Source organism: Pipistrellus hanaki, assembly GCF_964339955.1.
Source record: "Pipistrellus hanaki genome assembly, chromosome: 16".
Lineage (NCBI taxonomy): Eukaryota > Metazoa > Chordata > Mammalia > Chiroptera > Vespertilionidae > Pipistrellus > Pipistrellus hanaki.
The window spans coordinates 9039850-9053043 of record NC_140518.1 but is presented as its reverse complement, the minus strand read 5'-3'; the positions used below and the strand labels follow the sequence as shown (position 1 = coordinate 9053043).

The window sequence follows — 13194 nt, the reverse complement described above, 5'->3', positions numbered from 1 at the left end:
AGGCTTGATATTAAGGCAGAGGGGTTTGTGTGTCAGCTTCCAGTTACCTCGGCTGGGGCTTTCCGATGCCTCAAAACCCTGGGGTCTGGCTTCCTGCTCCTCCAGTTCTGTGGCCATGCTATTTTACACTGAAGCGTTTGGCATGCCTTTTGAGAAAAGCCAAAAGGATTCTGAATCCTTCCTCTGAGAGGACTCAGCTGGTAAACCTTGTGAACAGGTACCTAACACCTGCTTGGAAGGGTTATTAATACAGTATTTAAGACTATTCTGTCCTTTCTAAATTACTTGTCTATCCACCTTCCCAAGTAAGCTCTGCCTTAGTCACACAATGGCCAGCCCTCCTGAGGCCTACTTACTGTTTAAATTCAAGGTAGGGAAAAATTGCACTTGAGAATGAATCATCCATTTTATTTTATTTTTGTCATGTGCTCACAACCTCTTCTCTCCCTTCCCTGGCAGGTCACAGATAAATTAAAAATAAAATCTACAAGGAAAATAATTTATAAAAGCACTTCCCAGGCTCATGCCTTCTAGCCCTACTGCTCAATTAATGTTACCCCTCCCCCAAAGTGGGGAGAACCAGTATGTCCCCCATTAACTCCTGCTAGTCCAAACTCCTCCAGAGGCAGACTGGGGGAGGGGCAGCAGCAGTAGCACAGTTAAAAGTACAGACACTGGTCCTGGAACCAGGTGGCCACCCTGGCACTCCCCTCTCTGCTTCCCCCAGGCAGTCCCCCAGGAGCCCTTGCTGAGCTCAGGGTGCTGAGAAGTTGCCTATGGCCAAGAGCCTGGGGCAGAGGGAAGATGCTGTAAACCTCCATTCATGCACTTCTAATCCTCCTAGGAAGAAACTCAAAAGAAAGCAGACAGAGACCTCAGGACGGAGGAGAAAAATCCCAAATGTTCACACAGTTACACGGAGTCTTTATGGCAAAGAGAACATTAGCAGCTTTGAATATTGGGGTATCTCCTTTTTACTCAACACAAGCATTCTAGACCCTATAAGTGAAAAATCAAAGCGCAAGAACCTCTAAGAGGACTAGTATTTTGTTGTTGCTGGGTTTCATTGTTTTGGCTTTTCCAGTGACAAGCCCAGTTGGTGGGAGGTCTGAGGGGGTCACTCCCCAGTGTTGTGCTGAATACTACCTGGCTTCTCCACATCACCCCCTGCCTCAGAGCAGCCCCCCGAAGGCTGTAGGCCCATCGCTGGGGGCACTGCCAGCACCCAGGTGCAAAAGAGCTCTGGGCAGCTGGTGTGGCAGGGAAGAGAACAGCATTTGCATGCAAGCTCTGATGAAGTCATGGGAACCTCAGCTCGGTGACTGGGCACCAGGGGAGAAGGGGTGACGGGACAGTGAGTGGCATGCTTGGTGTTGGGGCTGCTGCAACATGGGGCCTTGTGACTCTCCTCTTCACTACCCTTTAACCCCAAACCTCAAACTAGTGTTGGGTCCCAGTAGCTCCCATGTTGAAACGTTCAGTTACCGGAGAGCTCCCCTTCATGGGTATCAGAGTGGCCCTCCCCTGGAGTGAAGTGGGGTTTACTCACACCAACGACCTAGTCCCACCTAAAACCTGTTGCCTGGAATCCTGGCCAGATTCAATCTTAACCTGCATTTTTTTTTCTTCCCGCTTTGATTTTTGTTTCTCTTTTTTTTCTATTTGGTTTTTCTTTCCTTCCTTTCTTCCTGGAATGAGACTTCCTACTTCTTTTCTCTCCTCTCACAAGTCCCTTCCCCTTTGTCAGCCTCCATCAATGCCATCACCACCCCTCTCCCCTCAAAGGAAAGGGGGATGGGTGAAGACCCTGTCCACCCAAACAGTCTGGCAACTTCAACATTCCCCAGCGGGGAAGCTGAGCCAGACAGCGCCTGTGCTCACCTCTTCCTGTCCACTGACCCACAGTCATCCTGTCTGAGCAGATCTATTGGATAACAAGGCATTCGAGTCCCCCACTGTAGGTCCAGGTCCAGGCCCAGCCCTCCTCCAGTTTCAATCTTGGTGAGTGTCAGCCCCCCTTCCTCCCGGCTCACTTTCTCCGGTCCTTGGGCTTCCTCTCCTGCCGCCGGGCCTGCTGGTCGGCCAGGGTGCGGGGAATGAGGAGGACACTACCATCCCCGGCGTACTGGAGAGCATACTGACTGGGCGAGTAGGGCCGCCCATTCTCATCTCGCAGCCGCCCAAACACCTCCTGATACAGGCTCTGAACCTTCTGCTTCATTTGCCGCAGGGACCGGAGGAACTCTACCTTCTCCCGCAGCAGTCGGGCTTTGTCGCGCTGCAGGTCCTCCACGTCCCGCTTCAGGTTCAGGATGGTGTCCAGCTTGCGCTTGCGGCAGTTCTGCGCTGCCATCTTGTTCTTGCCCCGGCGCCGGATATCCCGGATGAGGCTGAGCTGGGCTTCGCTGAGCTGGTATTTGGACAGCAGCTCATTGAATTCCTCCACAGGCAGATTGATGATCTTGTCATTGGTGAAGGGGATCTTCATGGCTCGGGCTCGATGCTCATCCCGGCTCATCTGCTTGTCAGAGTCAAGGGCACTGGGTGCCATGTTGTACGTGTGGTTGTGGCCCACGTGCTCCAAGTAGGGCAGGCAAGAGAGCTGAGACGGATCCTGGTAGCTCATGCGGCAGAACTTGGAATACTCAGGCTGGTAGCCCACAGCGCCCTCGACCTCCTCTAGATCCAGGGTTTCAGAGTCAGAGCTGTAGCCAACAGCACCTTCCTCAGAGAAGGAGGAAGAGGCTGAGGAGGAAGCAGAGGAGGAGGAGGAGGAGGAGGAAGAGGAGGAGGAGGAGCTGCCTTCAGAGCTGCTCAGGGAGGAAGGGCTATGGCTAGAGTCCAAGGAGAGGCCTGAGTCAGAATCAAATTCCTCTTTAAGCTGGGAGGCCTGCACGGAGTTAAAGCCTTCTTCAATGGCCAGGTCCATGAGGCTGATCTCATCTAGCATGGCTTCATCTAACAGACCCCCCAGTGGGTCAGGCAGCTCGGGGCCTGCCGTGTCATTGGCTGTGCCATTGAGCTGGGGTGGAAAGAAGAGGCCTGTCAGGTTGGTGGAGCCAAAGGTGGAGTTGAGGCTGGTGGAATTGCTAGGGACCAGTGGGAGCAGTGTGGAGCTGCTGGCCACAGGCAGGCTCTCCACCTCAGGGCTGAAAAGGGAGAAGTCCTGGCTGCAGCCCCCCAGGGATGCCTGATGCAGGCTGACATTCTGATTGATGGGAGTGTTGGGGGCAAGGCTGTAGTTGGTGCTCAGTGGGTCTCCAGGAGGGTTATTGTACAGGATCTCATTTGTTGATGTGTTCACTTCCATGGCCTGAAAGGGAAGAAGAGGGTCACCTTTTACTCAGAGCAGACCCTCCCAGGAGAAGCTGAGGGCTTCTATAGAGTAGACACTCAACAGAGGCACAACTGCATGGGTATAAAACCAAGAAACTGGAAACCAGAGCCCATGGCATCAGCTCCTGGCCCTAGTTGGTCCACCAGGCCTGGCAAAGATGGGTTCCTCCCTATGGACCCCACTCCAATGCAGGACTGACCAACTCATGTTGGGCCAGACTTCCCCATCTTTTTTTTTTTTTTTTAATTAAAAAAAAAATTTATTTTTCTTGCAGAGAGGAAGGGAGAGGGATAGAGAGCTAGAAACATCGATGAGAGAAACATTGATCATGTTCCTGCACAACCCCTACTGGGGATGTGCCCGCAACCAAGGTACATGCCCTTGACCGGAATCGAACCCGGGACCTTTCAGTCCAGAGGCTGACGCTCTATCCACTGAGCCAAACCAGTTTCAGCAGACTTCCCCATCTTGAAGAGAGAGTAAGCAAACACCTAACACTAACTACCTCTTCACTGCAAAATCAACATAGTAAAAAAACAAAAACAAAGAAACAAGCCTTGGAATGAGGAAACAGCTGTACCACTTTTGTGTGACCAATATATCACATAAGCCATCTGAGCTTCCATATCCTCACCTTTAAAATAATAAAGGGCTGCCCTAGCTGGTTTGGTTCCGTGGATAGAATGTCAGCCTGTGGACTGAAGGGTCTCGGGTTCGATTCAGGACAAGGGCACATGCCTGGATGCAGGAGGCAGCCGATCAATGACTCTCTCTCATTGATGTTTCTATCTCTCCCCTCTCCCTATCTGAAATCAATAAAAATATATTTTAAAAATAAATAAAACAATGAAGGGCTGACTAGATTATTATGAGGGCCAAGTGAGATAATTTTTACGGTGGCTGTAAAGCACTGCATGGTAAACCTTGGGAGCACCTAGCCAAGTGATTATCTGCTTGAAGGAAAGAAGGCATACCCACTCTAAAAGGCTCAAGCCCTGGGGTTTTAACCCAAACCCCACCCCTCACTTTACCCCCCATCTCCCCGAGGAGATACCTAGACAGTTACCTCTCACTTTCCTATGGACCAGACAGATATTTTACTCTTTCTCTTCCGAGAGGGTTGGCACCCCGCACAAAGTCCCATGAGTTTGTGCTCTGACAGTCTTACCTGCATTTCCATGATGGACATGAGATCTTGCCACTGCTGCTCCAAATCAAATGGTGACTCTGTCCCCGTCAGGAGAGGAGACAAGAGGTTGTTCTGAAGACCTGGGGGCTCACTCTCACTGGGCACTGCTTCTGTTAAGCTGGAAATGTCTGCTGGAAACTAGGGCAAAACAGAGTCTTGAACAAAGAAAAAAGGAAAGACCAGCCTTCTGCTTTCCTCCCAGAGACCACCACCTGAGGTCTGTTCCTTCCTGATCCACCCCAGCAGCCAGGACGTGGCCGGCACCAGGAGTTGGCCTTTCAGGCAGCCCCACAGGAACACTGTGTGCAGGCTACTCTGCTGACTTGGTGGGCTCTCCCTGAAGTCCTGCTCACCTCGGCATTCTCCCCAAAGGGGCAGGTGGCCTCCAGCAGCCTAAGGCACAATTCCAAGGACAGGGCTGTCTGGTTCTCCCCACCAGGCACCTGTGGCAACAGCAACTGTAAGTCTGACTGATCTGGGCTTTGGCTGCCTGCAGGCTTTCTCAAGAGGACATCGAAGGAAGACCTGCGTGGCTGTAGGCCTACACTCCCTCTGTTTCCAGGCTAATGGCTGACCCTAAGCCCCAAACTCCAGGGGAGAACCGGGAAGGTAAGAGTCCTGATGCAAGTAGGAATCTGCTAGGTGCCTCCTCTGCTGTTTGTTACCAAAGCCTGGCCCCTCTACTCTGTTCATCCACTCCTCTTTTCTTAGCTCACTCGCTGTGAGAGACCCCAACCCAAAATACCCACTCACGTCCATCCCACAAGACATAACTGCCTTCTCTAAAGAGAAGTTTCCTGGAGTGAGCAGAGGTGGGAGTACCTGGGCAGGGAAGCTCTCCCCAGTTTCTCCATCCACTAGCAGGTTTGGTGCCAGAACTTCTTCTCCCTCTCCTGGCCAGGTGTCCTCCTGCTCCACTCCATCTTGCAGTTCCTTATCCACATCTTGTTCTTTCTGGCGATGACTATAGTCAAAAATCTCACGCCCAGCCCCCAGGTCAATATCCTGTCGCCAAAGTATGTCAATCAGATCTATGTCCTGAAAGACAGATCACCACGACTTTAGCTCTTGGATCTAGGAGCCCCTTCCTCCCTCTCAGGGGTCCTTCCTAGCACTGCTCCAATTATTCCCTCCCAGGCCTAGAGCTGCCAGCCTCTTACCCCCACCACTCTGCATCAGCAAGGCTTCATTCACCCATTCCCAGACGCCAGCCTCCAAGAAACCCAAAACCTAGCAAAAACCAATAGCGTACCATCACCGTACCAGTCTGGGGCTTAGTATCTGCACCAGAAACACCCCAGTTGAAAGGCAGGGCACCTCACTGCTATGTAAGAAGGAGGAAGTTAAGGGGCATTTCTCATTTGGGGAATGGGAATCCCTTAAAACATGGGTTGTAGGAAGCTGGCCACAGCAAGCAAGGGCAAATTGTCATGCAGAATTGCTTCGATGGTGGCCAGACTTGCATCAGCCTATGGTACCATTTCATTTGCATAAAGGGGTGGGCTGGGCTGGAGAGGAAAATCCCTGCATTTGCAACCACCTGATGAAACCAATGACAAGGACAGGCTGTCTCCAGCCATCCCCCTTCCCCGGCTGAGGCAGGAGTAAGGCTGAACACCCACAACTCTTAAAGCCCAGGCTCACCTCAAGATCCATCCCTGCCAGAATCCTCACTCTCCAGCTGATCCCAACAAGCTGCCGCTCCCAGGAGAGCTTCAAGCAGTCAGCTGATCCTCACTGGGCACCCCACCCCTACCAAGGCCAGCCCGGTGCCCCCTCTCACAGCAGAGCTCTCCGCCCTTACCACACCCCAGGACTCACTCCTTACCACTCAAGGACATAGCCTCCATCACCACTTGGCCACGGCTGCTGCCTCAGGTACCAAAACACCCACCCTGCTCTACCCTGGCGGCTCCTGCACCAACTGCGACCACCCCCACCCCCAGCCCCTGCCACCAGCATAGAACCCCAGTAAATAGCTCTTGGAGCTTTTCCACACATGACACCTATAGCTAAAGAAACCCTACTGTTTCCTTCCATTCAGGTTAAGCCGGCACTTTTCAGAAAGCAATATCCTTAATGAGATTCACCTCCCTAATCCTTATCAGGTATCCTTTCCCACCATACCCTCTTTGATCCTAAGACCTCCCACCACGTGTACCTCTCCTTTCGGTCTCCCCACATACACCAACCTGAACAGAAGCCCTGGACCCAGGAGCAGAGTGGGGCTGGGCCACCCGGTGACCAGCCAGCAAAGAGTTAAGGGGCCTGCTCCCTTTGGCAGGGCCCCCACCGCTGTGAGAGCTGCGGTCCAGGCGGGTCATGTTCTGCGAGATGAGCCCCAGGGCAGCCGGTGCCGGGAAGCCGGACGGGGGGCTGCGAGGAGCCCTTGGCTTGCAGGGAGCACACCAGGCTGGAAGGGTGGCCCCGTGCTAGCTCCGAGGGGCCTGAGGAGGTGCCCCGCCCGTACAGCTGCCTGGGCGGCCCAGCCCAGCCCTCTTCCTCCATCCTTGAGCAGCCCCCTCCCACCTCACAACCCCAGTTCCACTCAGGCGCCCGGCAGCCCCCACCCTGAGCTCACCGCAGCGGCTGCAGTGAGACGGGACTCCCACCCCATGTTCCGTGCCCAAGCTGCAGAGGAAAGCGAGCTTCCCCCTAGGCCTATCCTCCCACTCCTCCCTCTCTTCCCATCCCCACGCCCCCCAAACTTGTTACCTAGGCTGCAGCAAGGAGCCAATCCCCTCCTCCTCCCCCCCGCAGGTCACTGCCGAGGCTGCGGAGAGCCACTCCCCTCCCCCAGGTCAGCAGCTGGCTGCGGAAAGAGCCAATCCCCGCCCACTGTCGTTACCTAGGCTGCGACGAGAGCCAATCTCCTCCCCCAAGTCTCCGCTGGAGATGCGGAGAGCCAATCCCCGCCCACCGCCTGTTACCTAGCTGCAGCCCGGAGCCAATCTCTGCGCCAGGGCAGCTGGGGAAGCTGCGCAAGGAACCGGCCCATCCCAGGGCCGCCGCCTCCCCTCAAGGAGACGCACCCAGGGGCGGGCAGCCCCACCCAGCCCAGAGCGCCAGCGCGGGTGGGGCAGTGAGCGCCCTGGGGGGAAGGGGTGCCACTCCTTCCAGTCGCATCCAGCTTGCCCAGCCCACTCAGGACTGGGCAGACACGCCTGAAGCTTCTGCGGGAATTGAAGTTCTTCCCTGGAAATGGAAGTTTTCCCGTTCCTCAGGAGGACCGCGGCCAGTTGTCCTCAAGCCCAAGGATGACCAGCCAGCTGGGCAGGAACCCAGTGTATCCAGATCACATGTGCGCCAGGGGCTGTGTCACTCTACAACGGGCCGGATGAGGAAGGGAGAATGCCCTTTGCACATGTGCAGCCATGTCAGTGCCAGCAGGCTTACTGAGAGGTGGGAGCCACCGCCGGAAGGCTGAAGGAGACGCTGAAGAAGACAAGTGTCGGAGCCACAAACATGTCCCCCACTCCCGTTACCCTAGCTCTGCCTGACCCTGGCCCACATCTCTGAAGGAAAGAAACCCTGACAGAATCAGCACCCTGTTCTGACTCCGACCCTCAGTGCCGCTCCCCTGGGCTGAAAGTCAGGTCAGGGGCAGTGAGCTCTCCTGGTCACTCTGCTGCCAGCCTGGGGAGAGCTGTGCACAGGCCACCCGCCCTGGGCAGAGTGCCAACCTCGAGGGGAATCCTATCCCTGACAGGGGCCCGGGCTATGGCTGTCCATCGAACAGGCCGGGCAGCAGGGGAGCACTGCCACCCAGGGATAATACCGGCTCCAGCAATGCCTGTCACATGCTCCGGACCTGGGTATTTTTATCCCTGCGTTGCTGAGGAAATGTTCTAGACACATAATAGCCCTCCCTCCCCCCATACCCGGCCTGGGCCCCTAATGCTGACCCACCGCCAACCCCCAAAAGGGAGTCTCGAAGGCCTGGTGTCACAGAAAACAACCTTCTAGAAGGAAAAGAAATGGAGGAAAGCAGAGTCCAAGTCCCACCCCACCCCAGCCACATTCTATCCGAACATCCATCCCAGAGGGCTCCCCTGCAGGGTTCCCAGAGCGAGCCAGATACACCCATTCCCTTGGGGAGCTCCGCGGGCAGGGGAGGAAGACGAGGCTGGAGGCCTACTTCAGACCGCTGTGCCAAGACTGGAGTCCATTTGAAGTAAATGACAGAGAAAGAAGAGAGGTTCAAGTTCCCAATGGCGCTGTAAGGATCTAAGAAAAAATATGAAGGCTGGGGGCACAGCTAAGGGGTCAAGGGGACATATGTAATACTTTAAACAATAAAGATTTTTCAAAATGCACTGAAAGCCCTAGCCGGTGTGGTCTGGTGGACAGAAAGTCGGCCCTGGGACTGAAGTATCCCGGGTTTAATTCCGGTCCAGGGCACATACCTTGGTTGCAGGCTCCACCCAGGCCCTGGTCAGGGCACCTGCAGGGGTAACTGATCGATGTGTCTCTCTCACATGGGTGTTTCCTTTTCTCTGTCTCTTGCCCTCCCTTCCACTTTCTCTACAAATCAATGGAAAAATATCCTCGGGTGAAGATGAACAAAAAATGCACTGAAAAGTAGGAATGCTCACGTCTCGAATGCTCAGATAATTCTAGTCTCTTTCAAAGTAGATCCAGTATGAGCCAGCTAAACAGTAAAGCAACCTGGCACTACTGACATTTGGGGCCAGATCAGTCTGTCCTTTGGGGGCTGTCTTGTGCTTCTTAGGAAGTTTAGCGGCATCCCTAAACTCTCCCCACTAAAGGTCAACAGCACCTCTAGTTGTGACAACCAAGTGTCTCTAGACATTGCCACATGTCCCCTGGGGAGCAAAATCTCCCCCCGTTTAGGACCTCTGGCTCAAGAACTGAGCTCAAGAACAGGCTCAACCGCAGGAGAGAAGAAAAAACCTGGTCTGACTAGTGGGCAGAAGGAGGCAAGTTCAGCATGTGTAACCCTTTTTACACACACACACACACCCCCCCCCCAACACTCAGGTCTGGAAAACCCAGCCTAGTACAATCCAGTCTTCTCTTTTCCTCAGGGGCCTTTTTTTCAAACTCCTTGGGTTGAGTGGCAAGCCAGGGCAAAGCATAGAGCTCAAAGCCATCTTATCATTGTGTTGGTGGGACAGGGGCAGTTGTAGCCATTCACATTATTAAAGTCAATTACATCACTTTCTGCCCGGAACAGTATGTCTGCCACATGTCAGGAGCTGAAGATCTGACAGCTCAAAGCTAGAGGACTCGGGCAGCAGAAAGCACTTCCTCTTCTAGCTCCCAGCCTGGCTTCCTATGCCTACAGCGGGCCTTTAGCGAAGATGGGAGCCTTGGTCCGCACTGCACCGAGAATAACTAGTATCTAAATCTACCCCTTGGCTCAGGCCCAGGGCAGTGGACTTATCAGGACTTTAAAACAACAGCAGGACTGACCACAGGGAGTAGAACTTCAGGATATGTATGTATGTTTTGATGTGGGGGGAGGTACAAGGCAAGAGTCCACAAAATATTTGTGTCTTAGCAACAGATATACACGGCATCAAAGCCCATCACAACACGACTCCCTCCCCCACCGCAGGGCCTCCAGGAGTCATGTTGAAATCCAAGCAGTAAACACACTGGCATGTTCTAGGAACCTCCCACTGCCCTGACGGCACATTCAGAGGTGGGTCAATGGTTCAACACAGGAAATGCTCCCAGGCCCCAACCCCAGGCAGACAGTTCAGCTCAGTCCTATCCAAGAACAATGCCTGAGCCATCCCCCCACCCCCAGCCCAACCTCTGGTTCTTCACAAGACTTAGTGCTATAGACCACAGTCCTCCAGGACCAGCCCATCCCCACCCCCAACCCGGCCCTTCCCACCCACCCCTCCACGTGGCCACTAACCTCTTTGGTTAAGTCTCCACTGACTGGAGGGGCTACAGCCCCCAAATCCTCCAAATCTTCGCTGAATCCCTGCTCCGTCTCGCTTTCTCGCACCCCGTTGTCTGGGCCTGTCACATCCTGGAGGCCACTGGAACTCTCGAGGGCTAGGCCTGAGCTGGGCTGGCTGCCGGAGACGGAGCCCTCCGGATCCCGGTGGACCAGCCAGGCGCTGACCTCGGTGGTGGGCACCTGGAGCCTGTCCAGGGCCCTCACCTGACTGAGGAGCCGCCGGGCGGTGAAGTAATTGTCCAGGTCTATGCTCTTGGGGTGGATACCATAGCCGTCCAAGGTGTTCCTCAGGTTGTGGAACTGGGTCTGAGTGTAGGCGGAACTGGGCCCCAGGATGATCTCCCGGAGTGGGGGGAGCTGAGAGGTCAGGTAAGTATCCACGTCCACCCGCACCCCAATCAAACTCAGCAGAATGGTGAACTGGAGGAGTCCTTCCGTTAAGTATTTCTTCAGAGAAAGCATTGCTGAAGGACCACAACGTTTATGTTTTTTGGTTTTTAAAATCTTCCAAAAGTCAAATCAAGGCCACTGCTCTGCTGCTCCAGCCAGCAAGTTACCCCCCGCTCAATGCCAAACCCGCACCCCACCCTGGCAGGGCACAGGGGCTGAGCTCCCCCACGGCCTCAGAGGACAGCACACCCCGTGGAGCCCAGGCCACACTCCGGGCCACATTCACTTTCCCCTTCTCCACGCCTGCCTCTGCACGCACCTCCGTTCCTCACCCCGGCCAGGCCCCCGGGCCACGTGACTCACTGTCCCCACATCCACAGTCACTTCCTCCCGCCCAGGAGCGGTGCTCTGTAGACTCCACTGCGGGCTGCTCCAGGGAACAGCTGATGGGTATTGTTGTTTCTGGTGGGTGTTTTTTTTCTTCCTAAGGTTTATTTCCTTTGGCTGGAGCTACAGGCCTTTTGTCTTGGGTCAGAGTGTCCCGCCTCCTCCACACTTACCAGGAGGGTTTCCAGAGAAACCTGAAATGGGGATCACAAGAGCAACAGGGTAAGACTCCATATAATTCCCACACCCTGATCAAGGCGGAAGGTGGGAAACACATTAAAAGGCCACTTTTACGAGAGGGAAAATAAGTCAGTTGTTATACGCCCCGAACAAAAACCTTTCAGAGACACAACTGTGAAAGGAAGTATTGCTCACAAAGGATCAAAGGATCCCTGTTTCTGTGGATGAAACCTGCCATGCCCTGAGACATGGCTTGTTAGGAAGAAGCAGCCAATGCCCAGAGCATACAACATGTCTTACGTGCTGTCTGACTTACCGGCCCTCCTCTCCCCTCCGCCCCGTGCACACACCACCCAGCGTCTATTTTTAGCCTTAAGTCCATTTCCTATCCTAAAGGAAAGTTGGTTGCCCATCTCTGGAGAAAACGGCCTGCAATCCCTGTCCCTCCCCACTTCTAAAGGGGGAGGGAGAGGTTATTAATGGATGAGAGTGTAGAAGGACACGAGGAACACGGTCAGGCCACCACTTCGCAGGAAAAGATAATGCCTTTTATTTTTTTCAACTTTGAAACCTGGTTTCCCTTTCCTATCACTCTCCCATTTACAAGAAGAAAAAAAAAAGGGGGGGGCGGGGGGGAGGTGGAGAGAGGAAGGTGAGCTGAGCCAGGCTTATTCGGTCCATAATTTGCATGGGCAGGTTTTATTTTCATTCTCATGACCTTCTGAGCCCAAACAGAAGGATATGGCAAAGTTCTCAGCCCAGATAGCCAAGTGGGGAGGGAGCAAGTCTGACTTTCGGTTTTTGGTCTCTTACTTTTGAGCGATTAACCTTTTAAACCAAGACAGAACCTCTCTTCACGGTTATGAGTCACCTACCAACTTCATCCTAAGGGAGAAGAGGGATCTACACCTGCAACCACACACACACACACACACACACACACACACACCCCTTGCTTGGTTAGTAGTAAACACAATTGCGACCCAGAGTTTCAGCTTACACTGCCCTCCTGTCCTCACGCCATTTATTACTAAAGCCCTCTCTAGAGCCAATTAAATTAAAGACCGAGGAAGGCCAGAGGCCTCTGGTGTGAGCCCAGTCCCACTGCCCCGGGTACCCGCGTCCGGCGGAGACCACGTCGCCATGCCCGCTCTCGCTCCCTCCGCTTCCAGCTCCGGGGCCGCGGGAACAAGTGCCGCTTCCCCGGCCTTGACCCTCCCTCGCGGCCCGGCCCCGTCGCGCCCCGCGCCTGGCCCCACCCCGCGCCGGAGCCCGGCCTCGCACCACGCCTTCCCGGGCGCCCGGCCCTCCCCGGCCCGGCCCACCGGGACCTGGCTCTCCTCGCCGCCCCGCCGCCCCTCCCTGCCGGCCCGGGCCCGACCCCGACACCACCCCGGCCCGGCCGCCCGCGCCCGCCTCCTGCCCCTCAGCTCCACCCCGCCGCCCTTCAGCCCCGAAGTCTGGGCCCCGCGGCGCGGCACACGGCCTCTCGTCAGGGAAAACAAGACGCCGGGTACCCGCTGCTGAGCTCCGACCGCCCTGCTGCCACAGCAGGTCCTCACCTCGAACCCCCGCCTTGCCGCAGCCGCCGCTGCCGCCGCCGCCGCCGCCGCCGCCGCCGGCCGGCCCAGAGCTCCCCAGCCTCCGCTTCCCTCCCCGCCTCCTCCTCCCACCTCGCCTCTAAGCCCGCCCTCCGCGGCCAGCACGTTTCTCCAATCAGCGAGCCGAGACCCCGGCCATCGCCGGATGTCACGTTGATTGACAGCAGGGAGG

General features: G+C 55.2%; 1 protein-coding gene across 9 annotated transcripts; it reads right to left on the bottom strand.

Moving 5' to 3' along the window:
- Window positions 1-387: 387 nt before the first annotated feature.
- Window positions 388-13110, bottom strand: NFE2L1 (NFE2 like bZIP transcription factor 1). 9 transcript variants are annotated; one of them, XM_084863462.1, is made up of 6 exons: window positions 12984-13110; window positions 10417-11435; window positions 5349-5564; window positions 4880-4969; window positions 4506-4664; window positions 388-3313 (listed from the first exon to the last, which is right to left on the bottom strand). In XM_084863462.1, the coding sequence occupies exons 2-6, from the start codon at window positions 10924-10926 to the stop codon at window positions 2030-2032; spliced, it is 2259 nt and encodes a 752-aa protein (XP_084719588.1). In that variant the 5' UTR covers window positions 10927-11435; window positions 12984-13110; the 3' UTR covers window positions 388-2029. The 9 variants fall into 9 exon arrangements, with proteins under 9 accessions (XP_084719588.1, XP_084719590.1, XP_084719589.1 ...); XM_084863464.1 differs by having other exon boundaries at window positions 5349-5531; XM_084863463.1 differs by lacking the exon at window positions 12984-13110 and adding an exon at window positions 12539-12674.
- Between the last annotated feature and the right edge of the window lie 84 nt (window positions 13111-13194).